At 41.7% G+C, this 22,973-nt stretch overlaps 1 protein-coding gene across 2 annotated transcripts; it reads right to left on the reverse strand.

Moving 5' to 3' along the window:
- Positions 1–298: 298 nt before the first annotated feature.
- Positions 299–21,513, reverse strand: Napg (NSF attachment protein gamma). 2 transcript variants are annotated; one of them, XM_040741720.1, is made up of 12 exons: positions 21,356–21,513; positions 18,628–18,695; positions 16,555–16,639; positions 15,969–15,986; positions 15,346–15,376; positions 14,644–14,753; positions 14,458–14,524; positions 14,127–14,197; positions 8,026–8,104; positions 5,733–5,812; positions 5,064–5,193; positions 299–3,204 (listed from the first exon to the last, which is right to left on the reverse strand). In XM_040741720.1, the coding sequence occupies exons 1-12, from the start codon at positions 21,409–21,411 to the stop codon at positions 3,061–3,063; spliced, it is 939 nt and encodes a 312-aa protein (XP_040597654.1). In that variant the 5' UTR covers positions 21,412–21,513; the 3' UTR covers positions 299–3,060. The 2 variants fall into 2 exon arrangements, with proteins under 2 accessions (XP_040597654.1, XP_040597655.1); XM_040741721.1 differs by having other exon boundaries at positions 21,240–21,372.
- Between the last annotated feature and the right edge of the window lie 1,460 nt (positions 21,514–22,973).

Here is a 22,973-nt window from a genome sequence, read left to right on the forward strand (position 1 = left end):
CACTTTTACCTCATCTGACCCCATGATGAACTCTTCTTTTGGATGGTATTCATTAGTCGTCAAGCTCCCCAGAGAGCACTCCTTATAGCAGTATGCTAGGACATAAATGACTGGCATTGTCAAAGGCGCAAATAATATACAGTAACTTCTAAAAAGTCCATGGCTCCTACACGGTAAAAAAACAAAAAACTGAAGACAAATAAAATACTGTTGCTCTTCTAAAAGATAACTAAAATAATGTAAATAATTAAGAAAATGTGTCCTTGAGGAGAATGAACAAGCATAGAAGACTAAAAAATTCATATAGTTGGGTTTTATTTTCATAATTATCTTTCTTCAGAAGCAATCATTTAATTTCTATTAACATGTTACTATTTTACTCACCAAAAAGTTGGAAAAATATGATAATGCACAGATTCCATACACAAATACCATACTCTGAATATTTACAAATTCAATATATTAAATGTATTCTGTAGACTGACTTCACTTACTATATAACTAAACGCTAGATGATTCTAGAATATTCATGCAGACTTTCACTTTCAAAGGGAGGGTGCTAGAGTTCTGGGAAACGATTCTTCTTGTAAACATTAAGTTTTCCATGTCTTACTAAGTTCTCCGGAACAAAGACTTACAACGTGGGTAGAAAAATAAAATGTGTACATGTGGAACAAACATTCCTTATGAGACACCAGACAGAATAACCAACATAAAAATGAGTTCTAAGTCCTGCACTCTGGTGTCTAATGGCAGGAGGTATAACTGTCTAAACCCCTCTGTTGTTTTAAAACTGAGCTACAATGTTGCTCCACAATGCACTCATGATTCCTTTTTTGTTTACAGTGAAAATGAGTAAAACTGACCCCATACAAGGTTTTATTGAGTAACATGGGCCATACAATAGTCTATGAGTAAAACTGACCCCATACAAGGTTTTATTGAGTAACATGGGCCATACAATAGTCTATGAGTAAAACTGACCCCATACAAGGTTTTATTGAGTAACATGGGCCATACAATAGTCTATGAGTAAAACTGACCCCATACAAGGTTTTATTGAGTAACATGGGCCATACAATAGTCTATGAGTAAAACTGACCCCATACAAGGTTTTATTGAATAACACGGGCCATACAATAGTCTAAAGTAACCTTTGAGTTCGGCCAAATCTATTTTTAAAAAGTGCTAATTTGCTCAAATAAGCATTAATTGACATTTCTGGTTGGATCTAAAAGTAAACACAACGTTGATGCCATCTCCGAAATACCAATTTCCCCTTTAAATAAAAATGCCAAATACAGCTTTATTCATAATCTCAATGCAATTAAAGACAATGTCCTGAAACCCAAAGAACTATACAGGTAACGTAGGGGAAAATATAAGACTAATATTAGTGTTGCGCATTAGATCTGTGCAGAGACTGCACAACAACATCCACCCTCTCAAGCACAGCTGGCAGAGGATGCTAGTCTGTTTAAGATCTGCCACTAGGTCTGGTAGCATAAAGAGTTTTTCCTAGATTTTGGAAATCCAGCAAAACTAAGCATATTATATGCAAATACAGTATGCTATAAGGAGACAGCAGTGGAGCATGGTGTCGGGAACTACTCCAGCCAGCATTGCTGCCTAGTGCACACTGCTGCTGTCTGCAGTCTCTTCAGTTCACATGGACTATGTGATCAGTCTAAACCATACAGGCCAAAAGAGGAATGCTTCAAATAGGAAATAACCATGGAAGGTCTTTGAGGTATGAAAAGATTGGTAACCCAGTCCTAAATGTATGTCTTTCAAAACCATTTTCCCCCTTTGGCATTTTACTTTGATGAATTCCAAATCAAAATTATTTTGGAGGTTAAGAAATGCATGCATACTAGATTGACACGAACATTATTTGTCATTCTGTACACACGTAAATGGTCTTAATTAGTCTCATTTTGGTAAAGAGTCAAGTATACTTGAGCACAGTCCTCTTGGGAAGAAACACCAACACTGTAGGGAGGGCTGAAGACATTTATAGCATCATTTTAATATGTTGCCTTCCGCATTTGTAGTCACATACTGAGCTAAATATTATAAAGCTTTTGTCCCAAGTTTGTCTCTGAAGAGACTCAATAATTTAAATGGATCTAATATGGTGATGGCTAAATTTCCTTTTCAAATGAGACAAGCCCTCCCTCAACAGGAGCATTATTATTATTATTATTATTATTACTATTATGTTTCATATCTCTAAAAAGAGAATCCCAGGTTTTCACCATGTTTTTGTCCTGCTTCTTGATGGTCCATGATGCCAGCTGCGGCTATTAGTACAGTGCAAGCAAACTGACAGGATGGGAAGATAACTGTACCATTTCCAGTCGTAGCACATCAAATCTGGGGCTGATAATCCACACTCGTGTAACCTGCCTGTGAGGGTGACAACTATGTCCCCAGCTCTGTGATCATCAATGATCTTATCACCCCGTAAGGGTGGAAGGTGTAGCCATGAACCATCACCACGGACAAAAAGGTTGACAACTCTGGAGTACCGCATGATGAGGACCTGCTGTCTGCCTCTCTTTTAGGCACTGTGGGTTCTCCTGAGGACCTTAGCCAGAACATGCATGGGCTTCATGTGACAACACAGAAAGACAGAGGGAAGAACCAGGCCAGTTTTGAAACAATCATTTTTTACAAAAAAAAGTTATGTTTAGAGGTAACGTTAAATAAAATGCAATGAAAATTATCTAACAATAAATTACAAGAACCCAAGAGAAAACAGTAAATATGCCTATTTCCTGCTTTGCCTTGTTTATGATATAATTTGCCTGTACATTTGAAAATCAATTATTAAAATATGACTGTATTTTCTGCTCATTTCCACTCTTACATTGGAAAGGACAGTGATTCACAGGTAGTGGATACAATGGCTTAGTTGGGGAGATGGCAAACTAAACTTGACATATGTTAATATTCAACATCATAATCTCCATGACACAGAGATGCCCAGAGAAGAGTCCTAATCCCGTGAACACGGCTTGCCAGGACTTCCGTCTCCTCATTTCCGCAGAAAGGGTACTAGCATAGGCCTCCTGAATATTCGTCTTCCTCCTCCTCAGCAGCTGTGCTGGCAGCTCCATCAGGCTTGGCCTGGGGCGTTGCTGGTGATTTCTTCTTGATTCCCCCTCCTGGGACCACTAAGCTTAGGCCCAGCTTAGCATACTGTCAACAGCAAGACATGTTATTAAAGCTGGAAAACTAGAATCCTGATAGTGTCTTAGCATTGGTTAACTATAAAAACGACAGGGGTAGAGGTGGATGAGGGTGGGGTGGGAGTGCAGGGATGGCTCTCAGAAGTCAGAAGGGCTTCCGCTCTTGCAGAGAACCTGAGTTCAGTTCCCAAGCCCACATGGTGACTCACAACCATCTTTAACTCCTATTCTGATTTCTGCAGGCACCAGGCACACATGTGTACAATACATGCAGGTAAACACTCATACACACAAAAATAAAAACAAATCTTTTAGAGGAAAGAAGTGCATGTTCATGAGGTCAGCAGGATGGCTCAGTGGGTGAAAGGGTTTGCCACACAATCCAATTCCCAGAACCCAAGGCAGGATAGAAGGAAAAGCAACTTCACAAAGTTGTCCTGACCTCCACATGTATGCCGTGGCATCTGTGCCTACACATACTTCATACATGCACAGGGTAACAAAAACAAGTTTTAAAAGACCAGAACCTAATCATCCATCCTCATGAACCAGCACTTTGAGAGAAATGCCCTGGATCAAGATGCAACCAACCTGCTGACAATGGTAGATGTATCAATTATGCACCTAATTTTGGAACTGCAGACAATAGGGATGTACTCATTTAATAATACTTCTAATAGCTATGAAGAAAAAAACCTACCAAGTAAATGAGAGGGTAAACTAGTTACAAATTACAAACAATACAAATTTGGAGCTGGGAACAGACCTCAATTGGTAAAGGTCATGCTTTCCAAGCATGGAGATCTGAGTTTAATCCCCCAAACCACATTTAAAACCTGGACATGGAGCTGGGGTGGTTAAGTTGGAAAAGTGCCTGCTATATAACCAAAGACCAATCCCCAGCACCTACACAGTATGCAGATGTAGTGACAAAAGCCTACAATCCCAGCACTAGTGGGGTAGAGCCAGGAGGATCCATGGCCTGCTGGCCAGCCAGCTAACCAAATCAAGGAGCTCCAGGTTCAGACTGTCTCAAAACAAGGTGGACAGCGTTAAGAAAGATACCGTATATACATTAGTGTGGCACACACACATTTTCAAAAGCTCACAAGAAGCTTGGTGGAGTGAGTGGTACACACTTGTACATCCTGCACTCAAGAGGCTGAGGCAAGAAGGCTCTAAGTTGAAGGCCAGGTAGTACTATACAGCATTGAGACCATGTCTCAAAAAGAAAAAATGAAAAGTATGTGTAAGAATTTACCTAAAATAAAAAAAATTATTTCTTGACCTCTATCATTATAAGAAAATTCAAGATCTTAAATTAATTTGACAGTGTGACAGGACTCTAAGATTAGCAATCAGATAAATATACAAAGGAGGACTGAGAAGACCCATGACTCACTCAAGTGTGAGTCTGTTTCTCACAAGAAGACCAGAGAATTCTTCACAATAGTCTAGGACAAACTGAACTTTTCCACTCTACAGATAAGGCTTGAAGATGATTAATTAATAGCCTGTCTCACACAGCTACCTCAGACTTGGGATGCTTATAGGCCTGCACATGACAGGCCTCTTTCAGGGAGAAGTCTAACAGCAACTGGATAAACCAAGAAACCGGACAGCACAGAGGAAGAGAGAAATGGGGCTAAACTTATAATGTGCACATGACAACACAGCTAGGAAGCAGATAAGTGGTCATGAATGCATTTGGTAGATACGTCACCTAAACACAGTAAAGTTCAACTGGATTGGCTGGTTCCTTTATGAGCATACTTTAACTTGAAAAATACAGGTATAGAGAAAACTCACAAATCCGCAGGAGGAAAATCACTTCAAGAGGAAGAAAGTTAACCCAAAAGGCCCACTTACGTCATTGTCCATGTACTTGAAAAGGGGTGAGTTGCAGACCTCTGACACTTGATCTTGGTCTTGCTGATCATATCCCTCCAGGAGCTGTTCAAGCGCAGCACAGTCTTCACTGCCATTAAACCCTGGTATGCTATGGGAAGCACAAACCACACTTCAGCTCTCCATCAAGACTCCCTCATCAGGGACAACTGTCCCAGCAAAGGCAGGAGAAGATCTGCAGGCATTCTGATTGTTACAGGTGTTGGGATGCTACTGACAACCATGGGTGGAGACCACGGATGCCACTAGGAACCCTACAGTGCTCAAGACACTCCCACAGTAATAAATTACCAAGACACATTCATGACCCCTCAAGAAAATGCCTCAACCTGATTTGCAACATATCACACAACCATTTTTCTTTGGCTGTTGTTGCCATTTAAAGGGGAAGATAACAAAGTAACTACAATCACTCAGAGAACAACGTAAGCCAGAAAGCAACTGGTAAAGCTGGAGCTCTTCAGTAAGGGTGTGCTTGGCACACAAGAGACACAACAAAAGAACTGCAATGGCAGTCTTATCTCTTGGAAGACGCATAAGAGTTTCATGGATTAAAACAAAGCTTGCCTAAGATGCTAATTCAGGAAACAGGAATGTCAACACCAGTCAGTGACAACAGCCAGACCTTACCTGTAGCTCTCCCTGACACACCTCTCTGCAGCCACATAATCATTTCTGTGTAGATGAACCAAGACCTGAGCAATTGTTTTCTGAAACGAGAGGGAAGGCTATGATGCAAACTGATACCTATTTTCATAACCACCTTCTTGGAGTACTTAAAATAACGAATTTCACTTTCCGAGCACTAGCTCATACATGAGAAACACACAGAGTTCTACAGTAACTCCACAGGACACCTGGAAGGAACAGCCTGGAATACCATGAGAATCAAATGGTGCGCACAGCACACAGGGATTTGGGGGCCCTGAAGGTGGAGCAGGCCAGAGCCTGTGTGCTCTAACCAGAACCTGCTGACACTGGCATTAATGGCCCGAGGACAACCTTTTCACCTCAAAGCCTAAGAATGCAGCCAGTGCAAGTTTACAGAATTTCTTTCAAATATTTATATTCAATTAATGTTGAAGAAGGAATAAAACAGTGACGACCTGTAACTTTACAATTACAACCTGAAATTTTTAGATATTAGATGAAAGACACTAGAGAACTCTAGGTAACAGAGACAATGGCACTGCTTAGAAGAAAATGAAGAACACCACGGATAACATCTTCCTGGGAGAATAGCTCTTCATAAAGCGTTTTACTTTTTAAACTTCTTTTTGGTGATGTTTGATTCTTGAGACAGGACCTATCTATGCAGTCCAGGCTGGCCTCAAACTCACAATCCTTCTGCCTCAGCAGAATTAGGATTACAGACATACACTACCATGCCCAGCCTTTACAATGCACTTAAGCCACCCTTGTATATTCTTTACTGATCTGTCTTCAGTATCGCCGAGTCTTAGCTGTGAAGATAAAACTGATTGTCAACCTAAGAGATTTCAGAATGACACAGGAGACAAGCTTTTCAGCAGTTTCCAGAGACTGCCTACGTGAGAGCGACTGTCTCGATAAGGCTGACATGAGAAGACCATCCCACTGTGGCGGTGGCCGCTTTCAAGGGTTAGGCTCCTAGACTAGAAGGGGTGGGAGGGAGAGAGAAGACAATTACAGTCCTGTGTCCTGACTGCAGATACAACATGACCAGCTGCCCCAGTACGTGTAGTCTCAAACTGTGACCCCCAAACAAATTCTGTTCCTGAAGTGGCTTTTGTCAGAGCATTTTGTTGTAGCTACAAGACAATAGCTATTAAGTTGTCTTCATTATGACATTAATCTCATCTAGTAATTCGTTTCAAAATTTTCAAATGGCTCACTCTTACAGCTTCTATAACTATTTTTCTCTATTAAAACAGTTCTTTCCCATCCATCTGTGTTCGCCTTTGTTATACAACAGCTACAGTAACTGCATGGAAGTCTTCTAACTTAAAGTGGTAATTCTAACATCTAGGACACAATACTGTTGTAAGCTGTGTTTGTTCCTGGTTTTTGTGTGACGGGTAATTCTGGCCGAGTCTCTAGATTTCTGTGAATGTTACACTGCATATGGTGCTGTAATTCTCTGGAAAAGTGTGATGTTTTAACGACACTCAACCATCCTGGGTTTGCACAGACTATGGATGACTTCTGGTGGGCGGTGGTTCTGACTTGTTTGAATCCTTTGTTGTGACCTTGGGGCCTGTCCCATCCACCAGACTTTCATGGGCAGGATGAGACTTAGTGGTTTCAGTCTTATTTCAATTCTCAGAGCCGTTATTCCCAGTTTGGGTCTGGCCCGGGCACACACAGCCAAGCGGGGCATGAACCACACACATAGGGAATGCCCTTCTCCCACGCTCTCCTCTCTGGGATATGTCCCTGCTCTCTTGGCTCCCTTGCCAGGTCCACCAGCCACAGACCAGGGCCCCCTTGGAGCCACATCAGCTGCAGCTCCACAACCAGAGCTCAACTTAACTGTGTGTGTGTGGGGGGGGGGGGGGGTTGTAGGCAGACACTCTCCCTTGTTGCAGTCTTACCTGCCTAGATCTATGATTAGGAGCATCTGAAGGCACTGGACAAGAGAAAACAAACTCCTAGGGATGAACTCTTCTGAATTGGTGACTTCTCCAAGTATCCAGTACCCTCTACAGGCCCCCCATTTTTACTGTTCAGAGTCTGAGGTAAATACCTTTTGTATTTTATTGAGTGTTGCTATTGTAAGGAAGGTAGGCTAGAATGGCTTTCTCTGTCATGGTCAGAAACATAAGACCATAAATTACTATTTTATAGAAACAGACAAATATCCATAGAATCTTTGCTTAAATATTTTATACTAATGTGTAAAATTATCTAAAGTAAAGCCGAGCAAGACATATTCAAAGAATACCTTATAACAAGTTGGGTAGTTTTCAATTTCCTTATAAATATTTTTTTCTTTCTGGATAGACAGTGCAGCCTCATCAAACCTAAAGACAAAAGAAAGAACTGTCAAATAGGGCATGTGTGAAACCCTCTGCAGAGGCCATTGGTGCACTGCCCTGCATCATAGACTTTGGAGGACAGGGTTTGTCAACTGCTCCACCGCAGTGTTTTCACTGGCTTTGCTAATCAGGCTTCTCTCTAAAATCCCCAGGGCAGTCCCTACAAGCACCTATGTAAAGCAATTTTTCTTTTACCTTTTCCTGTCTTTTTCAGATGATGGCTAGAACCCAAGTTGCTGATAATTTGGGCTTTCTTATTCTTTCAAATAGCAGAACAGCAGGCAAGGCTTTTTGCCTTCTCTCTAGACAGCTGCTGAGATTTAAAGCTAGCCTGCGCAGGGATCTTTTTCTTTTAAACCCCAATAATATTGGCTTTGAGCTTAAAACAATAACAACGAAATTGGGTTGTCTAAACAAGACTGAACAATGACAACAGTTAACAAGCTTATGTGCAAGGGGAAACCTCAAAGGGCCCCACCCCCCTAGATAAAGAGTTATAGGCAATTAAGGTCTGCTGTGAGAGGAAGAATTAGTCTTCCTCCAAGATGAGTCCCCTAAATGGTTACCCAATATCAAGAAGTCGGCTCTAAAAAAATGTAGCTTAACACTAAACTCAGAAGGTTGTATTTGTCTGTCTGTCTGTGTGTGTGTGTGTGTGTGTGTGTGTGTGTGTGTGTGTGTGTGTGTGTGTGTGTGTAAAACAATAGCAATTAAAGAATCTAAAGAGGCCATGAATTTGAGAACAGGGATGACGATATGGAAGGGGTTGGAGGAAGGAGAGGAAATGGGGAAATAATGTAATTATATTTTAATTAAATAAAAATTTCTTTAAAGTCTTAAATATTAAATGAGAACTTGGTAAATAGAATTTCAATAATGAAAATTATTTCCTACACATAAATCAAGGTAAAATAAAAACTAAGTAAAAATTTGGCACAAGTCTAGCTTTTCTGAATCGAAGTATTTATTTGTGCCTTTAGATCCTATGTTCTTGAAAAAAAAAAACGACTGCTTTCCTTCTAGCCCATTTCCATTCTCTGTGTCCCTTTCTACCAGGACCTCCAGTGGCAACACTAGGCTGGAACCCAGTAGGTTATTTTCACTGTCCTTCACGACCTCTGGTTCAGCTTGTACAGACTTACTATTAGTCCTCTGCAGAAACCTCTCCTTCCCTTCCCCTATTCCCCTGGAACTCCACCTACTGTTGCATACCTGCTGTCCCCCTAGTTCTTCCCTATAGACTTTGTTTCTAGTCCATCTCTATTCCTTTGTAACATCTGTCAACCCTCAGAAACCGTCTCTACCAAAGGACCTTACAGTCATCACATTTGGTTAGGATCCAGGGTAGATCACAGCAACCAAAGAATGGATCACTAAACCAACAAAAAAGAAACACTTCTAACATCTTAACTCCAATCCCAGCACAAAAACACAAACATGAGCAGCCAAGAAATTAGCCTCTCCTCCACGCCTCGAAGAAGCCAGCAACTATATTGCAATAGGCCCCGAGAAAAGCAATTTAGCTAAAGCACAAGGATTTCAAAATAGCAATTAAAAATATGTTCAAGGTTCTTAAGGAAGGATATGAATAAATTCTTTACTGAAGACCATAAAAACGCAAATTTTAACCATATTAGGTTAATTCTGTTTATTTCTCAAAAGAAAATTATATATGCTTATTAAAACGTTCTGTGTTTTCTAGCATAATCTTAGTTTTGTTACAAGCACAGAGCTAAAACAAATGGTGCGGGTTGCCACAATTTACAGCTAGCCACATGGCAAGCTGGTCACATGGCTGGCTGGTAGCCATTTTGCTGAAGTTGAAAAAGATCCTGCAATGGCCATCTTGGCCACGTGGAATAGCCTAATTAAGAGATTTTAAATTTCTTTTTAAAATTTTTAAATTTATAAGGTTATGGGACATTTCTGCTTATAAAATGTTTTTATTGTTAATGTTTGTACTTAAAGAGCTTCAACTTAAAATCATTGTTTTTAAAGCTAAACCTGACAGTATAAAGTTCTAGTTTTATAAAAGCTGCTCACCTATTATAAGATGTTAAGAAACACAAGTTAATAGTCATCCTTATAAATGAACAAGTTTGTTAATTTTAGTCATGCTAAGTACTAATGGTTAGTTACAGGAATAAACCTTACTTAGTCCCCTGTATGTTTTCAACAGTCAAGCTTAAACAAGTAACTAAAAACAAAGCTGCCTATTCAGAAATTTACCTAGAAAGAGGGACAGTCTAGACAGCTTCTGCCAGACATAATTCATTCACTTTGCCTTTTATTTCCTTGTCTCTAATTTCCTTTCACTGCCTCTATTATGCATGGCTTGTTTGTGGAATGGCGTACCTTTCCAGGGCCCACTAGGGCACACGTTTCCCACAAAAACCCTGCCTCTTCCACCTGCAGCAGATCTGCTTTCTTGTCACTGGCAGTTTTAAGTCTACTCTGTATCTTTAAATGTCCCGTCTGTTTGCTACAACATGAGAATCAGAGATCATACTCTGCTTCCTCCTTTTTACTTTTACTCAGTCCTGTTGACAAATTTTGTCTCTAATGCTTCAGAGACCTGTAGAATATGGCATTTAAAATGTTAATTTAAAAGCTTATACTATCAGACAAACTGCCAGATTCTGACAGTAACCCAGTCTCCAAAGAAGATTACGAGGCACCCTGGTTCCTGCACCTGGATCATGACGACGCTCACCAGTGAGCGAGATGCGCAACTGCAACACCAGCTGCTAGGACCTGGCCCAGACCGTGGACAAAGCTGCTGGACACTGGAAAATTGGTTACACCCCCTTTGCCCAGACAAAATAAGGTCGTCTTTTCCATGTCCCTCTTCCACAGAAAGAAAACTCTCACCTTACAGGCCTGGCGAAGACTGATGCCTCCAATGCTAATGGAGACTTGGGTATGGCTAACTGTATATGGACTGGTCCCTATCACCTTTTAATAGATTCAGAAACTGTATAAAATTTATCCTTCTCAGGTCTCTGAAAGTATTAATGGCTGTCAGCTTGACAGCATCAGGCAATCAAATCCACAAGACTATAGTCAGCTTGATATATATATAGCCTTAAATATGGCTCCTCAATAAGGATCTAAGGATATAAGAGCATAACACTTTTAAAGACTTAAAAGTTGAGAATTTAATAAAGTTCTGATAAGCTGATAGAGCAGTGACTGCCTGCTATTTAGTCACAAGCTCAAGGTTTTAGATTTATTTTAGTTGTAATCTAATTATGAACTTAAAGGACTTTTCATCAGGTCCAAGGCACCTCTGTCCAATCTATACCTGGCTCTCTGGACAGAAGAAAAATGTACATGCTTCTAACCCAAATCTGTAGTTTTTACTAGGATTCAAAGGTATGAGTCTATTCCTGCTGTTTTACAGATAACCAATATCTGCTTTTTCTGCAATGTGGATTTCAGTAGAGATTGATAATGCTAATATATCTAAAACTGTTATGTCCTTTTGTATAGTAAAGTTCATATAGGCTTCAGAGGATCAAAAATCATAAAGCTTGGATTACATCTCACAGGTCAAAAGGACTCCTGATCACTAAAATTATGGATTTAAAGAGTTCCAATTAAATACATAAGTTTTAACTTCTGTTCCCAGTTTAAGCATGTCTTAAACAGGTTTCCGCTTCTGACAGACGCATCTGAGCATCAGTTACTGACTACAGTCAGCTCCTAAGGACTGTGAGCCCTGGACTTGCTGTGGATGTGAACCAGTCCAGCTGATGTGGACACCCTCTGTCTCTTCAACAGAGTCTGCCAAGCAAGAGCTTCTGATAGACACCCCATTGCCTGAATTCTCTTCTTTGCATTTCAGCCTTCTTGGATCCCTAACTGTGCCCCAGAGTCAGCAGGAAGAAGCACAGGAAAGAACACATCATCCCTTTTCCCTAGTTGAGATGCTAAGTCAAAAGGAAACTCCCTTACATCAGGGACAATATGACAATGGATGCAAATGTCACTCCTCAGAAAAATCTGTCAGCTAATGGTAGGGCTTGTTACCATCTCTTTGAACCCCTAACAGGCTTGAGTCCTGTCACCAGTACTTCTAGAAGAGGGTAATGAAAGAACCAGCTCCCTGCTTTAGCAGCCATGACAGGCTAACATGTGCTTGCCTGACCTTGCCCCTCCTGTCCTAGTGACTAGACGTCAGAAACCCTCCTCGTGGCAAGGAACTAATCAGAAGTTAGCTGGCAGGCTGCACTTTACAGCTCTGGGTGTGCTCTACCGTACAAGTGCACAACAGTGACGTGCAGAGCATAGCAACTACCCTGGGAGGGCCTATAGGCCATAACAACCAGTTGACCAATCAACACAGGACAGGTCGCCCAAGCCCAGAAGTGCACCAATCCTGGGACTGTTGTGTAACCCTAGATACTCCCTTTGCTCTACCCAATATATTCCCAGTCTTGTGGTTTCTCGGGGTCCTTCTCCAAGCATCCGTAGCGATGAATGGTCGAAGGACAGAGCTAATGGGGTTAGCTCGTTAAACAACAATAAAAAACTCTTGTTTTGCATCAGGAAAAAAAAAATAGTTGAATGAAATAATGAAAACATTTCAAGATATGAAAGCAGAATTAAAGAACTAGAATCACTAAAGAAAACTCAACCTGAAATAAAACTGGAAATGATAAAATTAGGATGTCAAACAAAAGAGGTCAGTCTCACCAACAGAGTACAAGACATAGCAGAGAGAAAAGTCTTAAAGACAAGGTAGAAGCAATGGGTACCTCAATCAAAGAAATGGCAAACCAAAAAATATGCAGGCACAAAACATCCAAGAAACCGGGGACACTATGAAATGACCAAGTTTACAAATAATAGGGATAGAAGAAGAAACTTAGGTCAAAGCACAGAAAATATCTTCAACAAAATCACAGAAAAAAATTTCCCTAACCTAAATAAAAAGTTGCCTATCAAGCTACAAGGAGCATACAGAACACAAAAAGACAAGATCAGAAAAGAAATTCTCTGCGACACATAGTTAAAACACTACATGTACAGAAATAGCCAGGCATTGGTGGCACACACCTTTAATCCCAGAACTTGGGAGGCAGAGGCAGGCAGATCTTTGTGAGTCTGAGGCCAGCCTGGTCTACAGAGCCAGTTCCAGGACAACCTCCAAAGCAATACAGAGAAACCCTGTCTCAAAAGACAAAGAAGGAGATCAAGGGGTACAAACAGGGAAGGAAGAAGTCAAATATGTTTATTTGCAGGTGATCATGCACATAAAAGACCCCCAAAATCCACCAGGAAATTCCTATAGCAGATAAACAATTTCTAGCACATAAAAATCAGTAGCCTTCTTATATACAAATGACAAATATACTGAGCAAGAAGTAAGGGAAACAGTACCTTTCACAAAAAAAAAAAAAAAAAAAACACGTACACACACACATCCACATGTGTGCGTGAATACCTTTGGGTAACTCCAACCAAGCAAACGAGAGACCTTAAGCTATTGAAGACAGAAACTGAAGACACCAGAAGATGGAAGGATCTCCCATGCTCGTATATCAGTAAGATTAATATTGTGAAAGCAGCCACCCTACTAAAAGCAATCTATAGATTCAATGAAATCCTCATCAAAATCCTAACACAATTCTTCACAGAAAACGAAAGAACCATTTTTAACTTCACATGGAAACACAAAAAACACAGGATAACTAAAACAATTCCATTTAATGACAAAAATCAAGTACCTTGAGTATTTAGGATGTTTTTGTCATTTAATGGCATATCAAGATAGCTCTTCTTCCACTGAACTAAACTACTGTTAGGCAGCAAAAGCATGATACGTTTTGGAACTATGTAACAGAAACACAGGTTTTCGTTCCAGGTGCCTACTCTTTAGAAGATGACCATTTTTCCATTGTTTGTCTAGGCATAGATAAGCTAGATCCAAGGTTATGTGTAAGTCCCAAATGTAGATTCAAAACACAAATGATGTATAGGCATACAGTTTTGAAAGCCATACCTTCGTCCTCGTACCAGCAGTCTGGAGGCCTTTCCTAGAAGTTCAACTGCCTGCCGGAGGCGTTCCTCATTCTGGAGGAATCAAAGAAAAGGGAGTGTCGGCAGGGTTAATGTGGAACTCTTCTTACCCTTCCATAACAACCGCATAAAGCAATGCCATGGATGGTAGCACCAAAGCTGCTAGCCCATTCACTAACCTCTAGAAGAAAAAAGGAACAGAGTTGGGCTGTGGACACAGAAAAACCTTAAAAAGAATCCACTGCATTTTTCTTCTCCTATATATTATGAATGAAAACATTATGAGTAATTAAAGAAACAAAATTCTAACTTACTTCAAACACATTAGCTGTCTGCTGATACAACTGTACAGCCTTTTCTGGATCTACATTTTCTATGAGCCTGAATTAGACAGAGAAGACAACTTGTGAGAATTAAGACACTTGCTTCTTAAAGAACTTTTCAAGACAAAAGAGTCTTCTGCAAAGCCAGGACACCCCACAACAGCTGTGTGCACTTACTTTCCAGCTCGCTCCAAGGCCATAGCTGCTGTATCAGGGGTGCCGTTCTCCAGGTACATCATACTGGCTTTCTCGATCAGCTGGACGGCCTCAGGCAGTTTCTGCATCTCCTTCAGGAAAAGCATGCAGCACGGGGCAGAAAATGTGTCAACTTAAGAAGTGGAGTTTTAACAATTCAATTATTTCATCCATACGTTAACGTTTTCTCACACACACACACACACACACACACACACACACACACACACACACACACACACACGAGTACAGAGTAGATACCATCTGAGATCTAGGTCTAAAAATCAACAACAAAAGGCCCAGCATATGATAGGTGCTTGTAATCTCAGCTCTGACGAGGTAGCTACAAGTGTCAGCCAGTTTAGCCTAATTAGTGAGCACCAAGCCAGAAACCTTGTCTCAATAAACAAGGTGGGTAGCTAGACATCCAAGGTTGAGCTCTGACTTGTGCGCGTGGGTCCAATTAGTACTGCCCTGGCAAGACATCTTGACATAACCTTTGCTTCCACTCCCACAACCCTCACTGCCTCTTGCTTTCCAGAGAGGAAACTTGTCAACGTCAACATGACTCTACCTTGGGAGTTTGCTAATTCACTTTACCTCCATCAACGTCAACATGACTCTACCTTAGGAGTTTGCTAATTCACTGTACCTCCAAAGCCATTTTGATACAGTATTACTAACCTTCAACATCATGCCAGCTTGCTCATAAGCTCTGTAAAGAGAATACAGTGTCTCTGATGAGACCTTCATCAAGTAAGGAGAAACCTGTACAGATGCTGGTAAGGAAGTGACAGCAGAGGAGTTGAAGCAGTGTGCCACCCCAGACCCCTACTGCCACACTGGAGTTCCTTCCTTGCCTCTTCTCTTATTCATTTACTTTTTAGAGAAAGGAAAACCAAACACTGATTTTATTCAGCAAAATTAAGTCAGCCTCAGAAAGGCTAAAAGACAAACCCAATTCTAAGTTTTCAAACAAATACATATGGTCCACAAAAGGAGAAAGCTCACATCTCTTCCACAGGCACTTAGCAACCAATAACTAAAGGAAGAAAAATGACTTCCAAGTCACTTGTGTTTTCACAAGCAAAATCATTACGCAGAATTTAATTAAAAAATCTTTATTATAATTAGGAGACACTTGACCTTTAAACTTCAGCTGATGATAACTAAAGCATATGAAAATAATTATTTTAATTAAATTAATGTATTTAAAAACACAGAGCTTGAAGAAAAGTTCTTAGCCTAGAGCAAAACACCAACTTTTAAAACATCTGCAAACACATAAAGGGTGAGAAATTACTTACTTGGCAGCATGAAAAAGGCTGAATGGATATAACAATGTCAAAATTAAGGAAAGAAGAAGGAATCAATGGTTTCCTGAGATCTACTTTCCAAAGGCAGTTAACTAAGTCATTGATCCATCTGGTTTCAAAAGACAGATCCTAGGGGTAGAGTAGCGACACCCCAGCACTACTGACGGCTCTTACAACCCAAACCCTGAAAAACACTGCAAATAACTTCAGACCACTACACATCAACAGGATGAGGTGCGAGGATACTACATTTTGCATGTGAGAGAAAATGGACATTTATAAATGACAGCCTTTAAGATACACCAGGAAAATTTCGTTCTAGAATGCTTATAAATCTTCATCTCAAGGCAAATCCCTGTCAACAAAGCGGGAGCAGGAGGAAACAACCGGCAAGTGGGGTTGCCTGCACCAGCACGCGCCCAGGGACACTCACCGAATATTCCTACGGGCTTTAAAGCACACACACTACTCATCCTTTTCTAACTGCAAAGCATTTTACTTCAAACAGTAAATTTTTAACAGGAAAAGGATGTCAAAATCTAGTTGTTCCATTTCTGCTTAAAGCTAAAAAAGATACGCCCTGTTATTTTCATGGGCAACAGCTTCCCGTAGGCAGGCATCTTTTGCTTGCTCAAATTGTTTGGCATTTTTAAAAGCAACAGCTGAAACAGGAAAAGAAAAAAAAAGTGAGACCTTCTATTTCCATCATTAACAGCCCTCAAATGAATCATTACCCAAATCTGCATCATATGTGAAATATTATAAAATACACTGATCTCAAGAAGGGAGTCTCATAGAAGTGTGAAATATTATTTTTATCTAAAGCAAGTTATAATTTTTCTGAGTACACTCTTAGAAGCATGTTAAAGTTTTAATTGTTGACTTTTAGCCACACATTGGTGCTGCTTCCAGGGAATACCAAGTGCTCCTTCTAGAACCCACTCCACCTGAGAGCACACTTCACTCCCCAGCTTCTTCCCTTCCAGCTACATTACACAAACCGAAGCACAATCAGCACATCAATTTTGTAATAAATCCTAGCTTTGGGCATAGTCTTTAAGTGCCAATGAGTCCTTTGCTTTTCTATTTAGCTATCTATACACTGCAGGCTGCTTTACAAGGGTAGCTCACTAGGGCGAAACAATCAGGATGCCCCTGAAAGACAGTATTACAGTCTTTGGAAAATCACCAAGGGTGGATTTTGAAAAGTAGAAAGCATACTGACTCAAGTTGTGTCTTTTGTTTGTTCTGCCATTCCAAGACAAGGTCTCCATACATGTACTACCCACTGGCTGGAACTCAGCTACACAGCCTAGACTGACCTCCAACTTGAGCGGATCCTCCTGCCTCAGCCTCCCTGCTAGGTAAGTGTCCTCAACTATTATTTCTTAAAAGCACACTCTCAGGGAACTCTTAAGCCAAGTGTTAAAAACAAACAAGATACTGCAACTACTCCTATCCCTGCTTGTCCCCACTGTGTTTTATAAAGATTCCCCCACATGGTTCTATTCTGCATACACTCTTATGGAAAGTAAACCAAGGGCACTTTAGTAGGAAACCTGACTCAGAATATTTACTGCTGGAAGACATAAAGCATGCTGTTAAGTTTCCTTCATAGAGGGAACTTGAAATATATATCTCTGGTTTAAAAATAAAAAAAGACTATAAAGTGTCCCACATAATCCATATAAAGCTCGATTTTAAACAAATTTATCTTTAAACACAAAATACAATAATTTGCACAATGCAAGAAATAAAGTTTATACAATATTTAAATACAGGACTAAAGACTTCTGTTTTCCCTTCCAAAAGAAAATAAGCCCTCTGAACATAATAACGGTAGTTACCTGTTTTAGAGTTTTTGGGGTTTTTTTATATAAACTGAAGCTAAACTAAAATTTGGTAAAAAGTAAATCTGTGGTAGATAAATTTTTATTACACATGCGCAGGAGGGCAGAGACAACTTACAGGAGATCCCTCCATCTGCCACGTAGATCCACACTCAGGTGTTCAGGCTTGGCAGCAAGCACCTTGACTTTGAGCCATCTCAGCAGCCTCAAATTAAGTTTTATTACTTTATACCAAAATAATAGCGGATGTTCAGAGCTATTATATCATTCCTTAATACTACTGAATTCCCTTTGCTGCACATTTTAGATATTTTATACTTACAGACAGGTTCATCTACTGAAATGTGCACACAGCTTAACTGATTCTCAAAATGAAGCTCACAAACGTTAATGTGGGAAAACACGAGATTTGCAGATCTCCTCCAATGAGACTCATTTAAAAACTTAAAGAAAGCCCTTTATTCAACAGTAGAAGTCTAAGTCAGGACTAAGCAACACTTATGGATACCCACGAATGAAGCTGGCACCCACAGAAGCAACAGAAGCAATGCTAACAGCTGGACCGCCGACACTACTCCATGTCTGCTGTCAAGACCATGGACCAGGTTCTGACTCAGCGCTCACCACATCTGAAAACAGTAAGTCCAGGAATATGCCAAAGCCTGTGCAGTTCTTCTGCTGTGCTTTTCTGTTTAACTAGTAAAGTCTGACACAAAGTATTGAAATTATTATGCTAAGACAAAGTTATCAGACCATGTTAACACCATACACAACAGCAAGGGGACTCCAGTCACAAATACCTGCTTTTCCATATTCAGAGGCAGCACTGTCATAGTCTGGCTTCCATTTTAAAAATCCAGTTTTCAGGCTAGAATGAGAGACATTTCTTATTAAAAAGGTACCATCAAACACAAGCCCCCCCCCCGCCTTTCCAACTCTATCTGGACTTATTCATAATAAACGCACCCTCATCTCTTCCTCCCTCCTTGTCCCACCACAAATGGAGTTTTCCTTCTTCTGAAATACCTATACACCATCCGAACATAACAAACATGACCCGCAGACTAGCAGCAGCAACACTGTCCACTCCAGATCAAAACAGCCAGAAACTGGGTGGGTGCCACAAAGTGTGCTTTACCAAGCTTGAGAACCTGGAAGTAAGTATACTGTCCTTTGCAGGTGAGAGGCTACCAGGGAGAGTGCAACTAAAGAGCCAAGAGTATCTGTTACACCAAGATCGCAGCATCCTTTGAGGAGTCTGCAGAGACTAAGGGAACAACATTCAGAAGAAAAACAAGGGGAGTAAACCAAAGGCTGAGTGAGAGTTAGCCACCACTGAGCAGGAGGGCGAAAGAGGAAAGTGTTAGGACAACAGAGAGAAACAGTTTTCTAGGATTGACTCTAGAAGCCAAGGCAAAGGGCACCTAGCGTAAGTGTTTATCTTTCTTGCCTTCTTTGCAGTATTTTGTTTTTATTTAAAAAAAAATTAAAACTCACAGTTCAAGCTAATCAGTAGGTCTCAAAGTTGGGTGTGTGTAAGGATTGCTGAACACCATCTTGCATTTTAAATTTCGACTCATTTAGTGAAACTCTTCACATATCTAAAACACTACTAGCTTCATATGAATCCAGGGGCTACACCCTTCACAGGTCTACAGAAGTACCTGTGACCCATGTACCAACTACCCAGAGTCTACATCTGAAGTTACTTCTCTCTGTAAATGTATTTAGTATGCTTAACATTTAGCATACACATATATACTGCAACAACATTTAAATGTGTAAACAATGTTCAAGTTTGTGAAGAATTTCACCTTCTAGAAAAATGAAATCCTTCAATTATATGTAATGTCATCTATATAACTGATGAAATAAGCAGCAACACAAAATTCCAACTCTTTGCCCCTTCACAAAAGCATCCACTACACCCTATATTGATGTGATTTGGGAAACTCATCGAAAACAAGACATGATGATTAAATGTGCTGGAGAGATTTTAAGAACTGCAGATCAGCCGGTGGTGGCTCACACCTTTAATCCCAGCACTCGGGAGGCAGAGGCAGGCGGATCTCTGTGAGTTCGAGGCTGGGCTGGACCGACAGCCTCCAAAACAATACAGAGAAACCCTGTCTCGTAAAAAAAAAAAAAAAAAAAAAAAAAAGAACTGCAGATCACCTCCAGGCAGCAGAGTATCATTAGTTAGGAATGAAGGTCCTGTTAATGATGGTTTGATGGCTAACCTGTTAGGAACCTTGACTGTTTCTGCCCTAAGAGTCAGCAAGAAAACATTCCTAAGACTAAGTGATAATGAGAGCTATTGCCACCAGAAAAGTAAGAGTTGAATCTGACTGCCTCTCCTACACTCCTGGCCCATTTTTCCTGCCATCCCCTGGCTCTTCTACCTAGAGCAACTTCAAACACCCTTCAGACCTGAATCCAATACATCCCCACCGCAGCCACAAGCATGTCCACTCATTTCTGGCCCCATCCTGACTGAAGGCCTCTCCCACCACTCTTCCCCCAGCAGAGACTCCTAGGAGCTAAAGTCTCAGCTCCATACACAGCTGCCATGAGGACTGGTTAAAGCCATTGGATGCTATCCTGCCTCCTATTGATCCTTACTTAACTCTGGTGGTTTATATCTTCCCCCTGAAGTTCACATAATGCAACTTTCTTATGGCTGAGAGCACATGCTCTGTTCGTTTCTGTTTGCTCTCACCAGCAAAACGGATTCTTGAAATCACCCTCTGCACCTTCCTAGCCACTGTCTGGAGGCAGTGCAGTATACAAGAAAGAGCTCCTGGATTTTCACTTCGTAAAACTGGCCCTCTTCTGTTCGGCTGAGCAGCCTTGTTCAGGTCTGCAGGAAGTTTCTGGCAGCCTCCGTTCCTCTTTTGTACAGCGAGGACTTCCATTTCGAAAGTTGTTAAGATCTTAGCTTATGATGCACCTAACAGTGTACTAAGAAATTTCATACAGTCGACAATCGTTAATGTATGTATGCTGCAATTCACAGAAGAGTGTGGGGGGGGTGGGGGTGATGGGGTGTCTTGATGGTGTCAAAGGATTAAGGAGAATTCGCAGTTTCCAGTAGAGCTGGATGCCTACTGAGTCCGGAACCAGAAGGTGGCACACCCACAGGACTAAGGACCTTGTCCCCCAGGGATTAGGACGTCTCAGGGAGAATTAGTCTACACCCCCCGCATGGCACCAGGGTCTCTTTCCCAGCAGTGGCTCTCCACCGGGCGATTTCACCCCTGGGGTCACTTCTGGCTGTCGTGAAGAGGAAACAAGGTGCCCAACCCTGAGCCCGCAACTACTCTGAGCCGGCGCCGGGCAGACGAGGCCGTGATGCGGACACCTGCTGCAGATGCCGAGGCCGGGCCCGCACGGCCGACTGCAGGGGACTGACCCGCAGGGGAAGGCACCGCCCCGGGCGCGGGCAGCATCACGGCCCTCCCTCCCGGTCCGCCCGCGCGCGCACGGCCAGGGACCGCGGGTCGCTAGCCCAGCGACGACTCCACGTACTACTTCTCTGCCTTCGCCAGATGCTCCAGCCCCTCGTTTATCTTCTGGGCTGCCATCGCTCGGCCGCTTGCTGACGCGAAGAGTGAAGCAGCACAGAACGCCGCAAACCCCGGGAGCGTCGGCGTGGGAACGCCGCGGAGGAAGCCGGGAAGGGCGTCTACGGGTAGCGAAGAGCTCAAATTTCCTGGGGGCGGAGCTGGTCGGGAACTGGGGCAGGGCGGAGAAGACAACGCGCAAGCGCAGTGTTACGAAAACTGGCCTGATGGGGCTTTACCTCGGGTGTAGTCATTTGAAAGAGTGCTTTCTTTACAGTGTTTGTTACTGTACTCGGCAGATTCTTTAAGGAGCCGAGTACTGGTCTCGACCGGTTCTGAACAACAAAAAACACTCCCCCCCTCCCGGCTTCTTCACGCTGTGAGACTGTTGTAAATCCCCTTTGCCTATTCGACCTTGCAATTTAGTACAGTTTCTCTGTACTATATCTAGGAGAGTATTTGCTCGTCATTCATCTTTTATGATTTTCTTTTTTTCTAAGACAGTATCTCACTGTGTTTTCATCTACATCCACTTCTTAGTGGATTACGTATGCTGCCCATTACAGATTTTGAACACTAGTTACATATCCACCAGTAATGAAAACAGATTGTGACACTTGGTTACTGTCAAATAATACTTCTAACATTTCAAACTGATAGGGAGGAGACCTTGCAAAGACCTGGGAGAGGAGACAGACTGATTCAGCGGCTCTGCTGCTAAATCAGTGGTGGTTTGGGGATCGCATTGTTGGTTCCTATGCCACTAAGACAGTGTGAATGAATGTCTTCTGAAGGGCTGCACATTGAAGGTTTGGTCCCCAGCTCTAGTCCTAGTAGAACTAATGAAACCTTTAGAAGGTGAGGCATGATGGAAGTAAAAATAAGCCATTTCAGGCCTTTTATATCCTTGAAGGGTATACAAGGACCCCAACCATCTTCCATCGTCTTCTCTCTGGCCACCATGCAGTGGAGCTGCTTTGCTCCAGCCATGTTGTTCTGTTTTGCTTCACAAGCTAAAAAGAAAGGGGCAAAGCCATCATGGACAGAAACCATGAAGAAAACGTAATTCCTCCATGTAAATGAATGATCTGGGGTGTTTGTAACAATAACAGAAAGCTAATGAGGACAACCATTTCCAGGATAGTGTCCATGACCCTAATAACCAATAATTGTGTTCTCTGTGGCGTCGATTCCAGCAGCCCACTTTCCTGCCTCCTGCCATCCCCCTAGCGTTGCTATCTCCTGGTCTTCACCAGATTCTTCCTATAGCCCTATCTGCCCTCTCTCACACTGTCCATCTTTGCAAAGCCCAAATAGCGTGCTCCTTCCTGTAGTCACACCTTCACATGTGTTCTCAAACTCTTCCCTTCATCTTCCTTCCTACCCTGAGAAAACAAATTTTCCTACCTCCTACAGGTCTGCTCTTGAGCAAGTGCGAGTGTCTGAAGAAACAAACCAGCATGACAACATTACTCTAACAATTGCAAACCTGAGCAGAACTTGAGTGCCACAGAGCAAAGATGCTACTTTCCTCCCAGTGAAATGACTATCCCCCACTCATTTGGGAAAATTCACACTTTTCT

This window comes from Mesocricetus auratus, unplaced genomic scaffold (genome assembly GCF_017639785.1).
Source record: "Mesocricetus auratus isolate SY011 unplaced genomic scaffold, BCM_Maur_2.0 Super-Scaffold_6730, whole genome shotgun sequence".
Classification (NCBI taxonomy): Eukaryota; Metazoa; Chordata; class Mammalia; order Rodentia; family Cricetidae; genus Mesocricetus; species Mesocricetus auratus.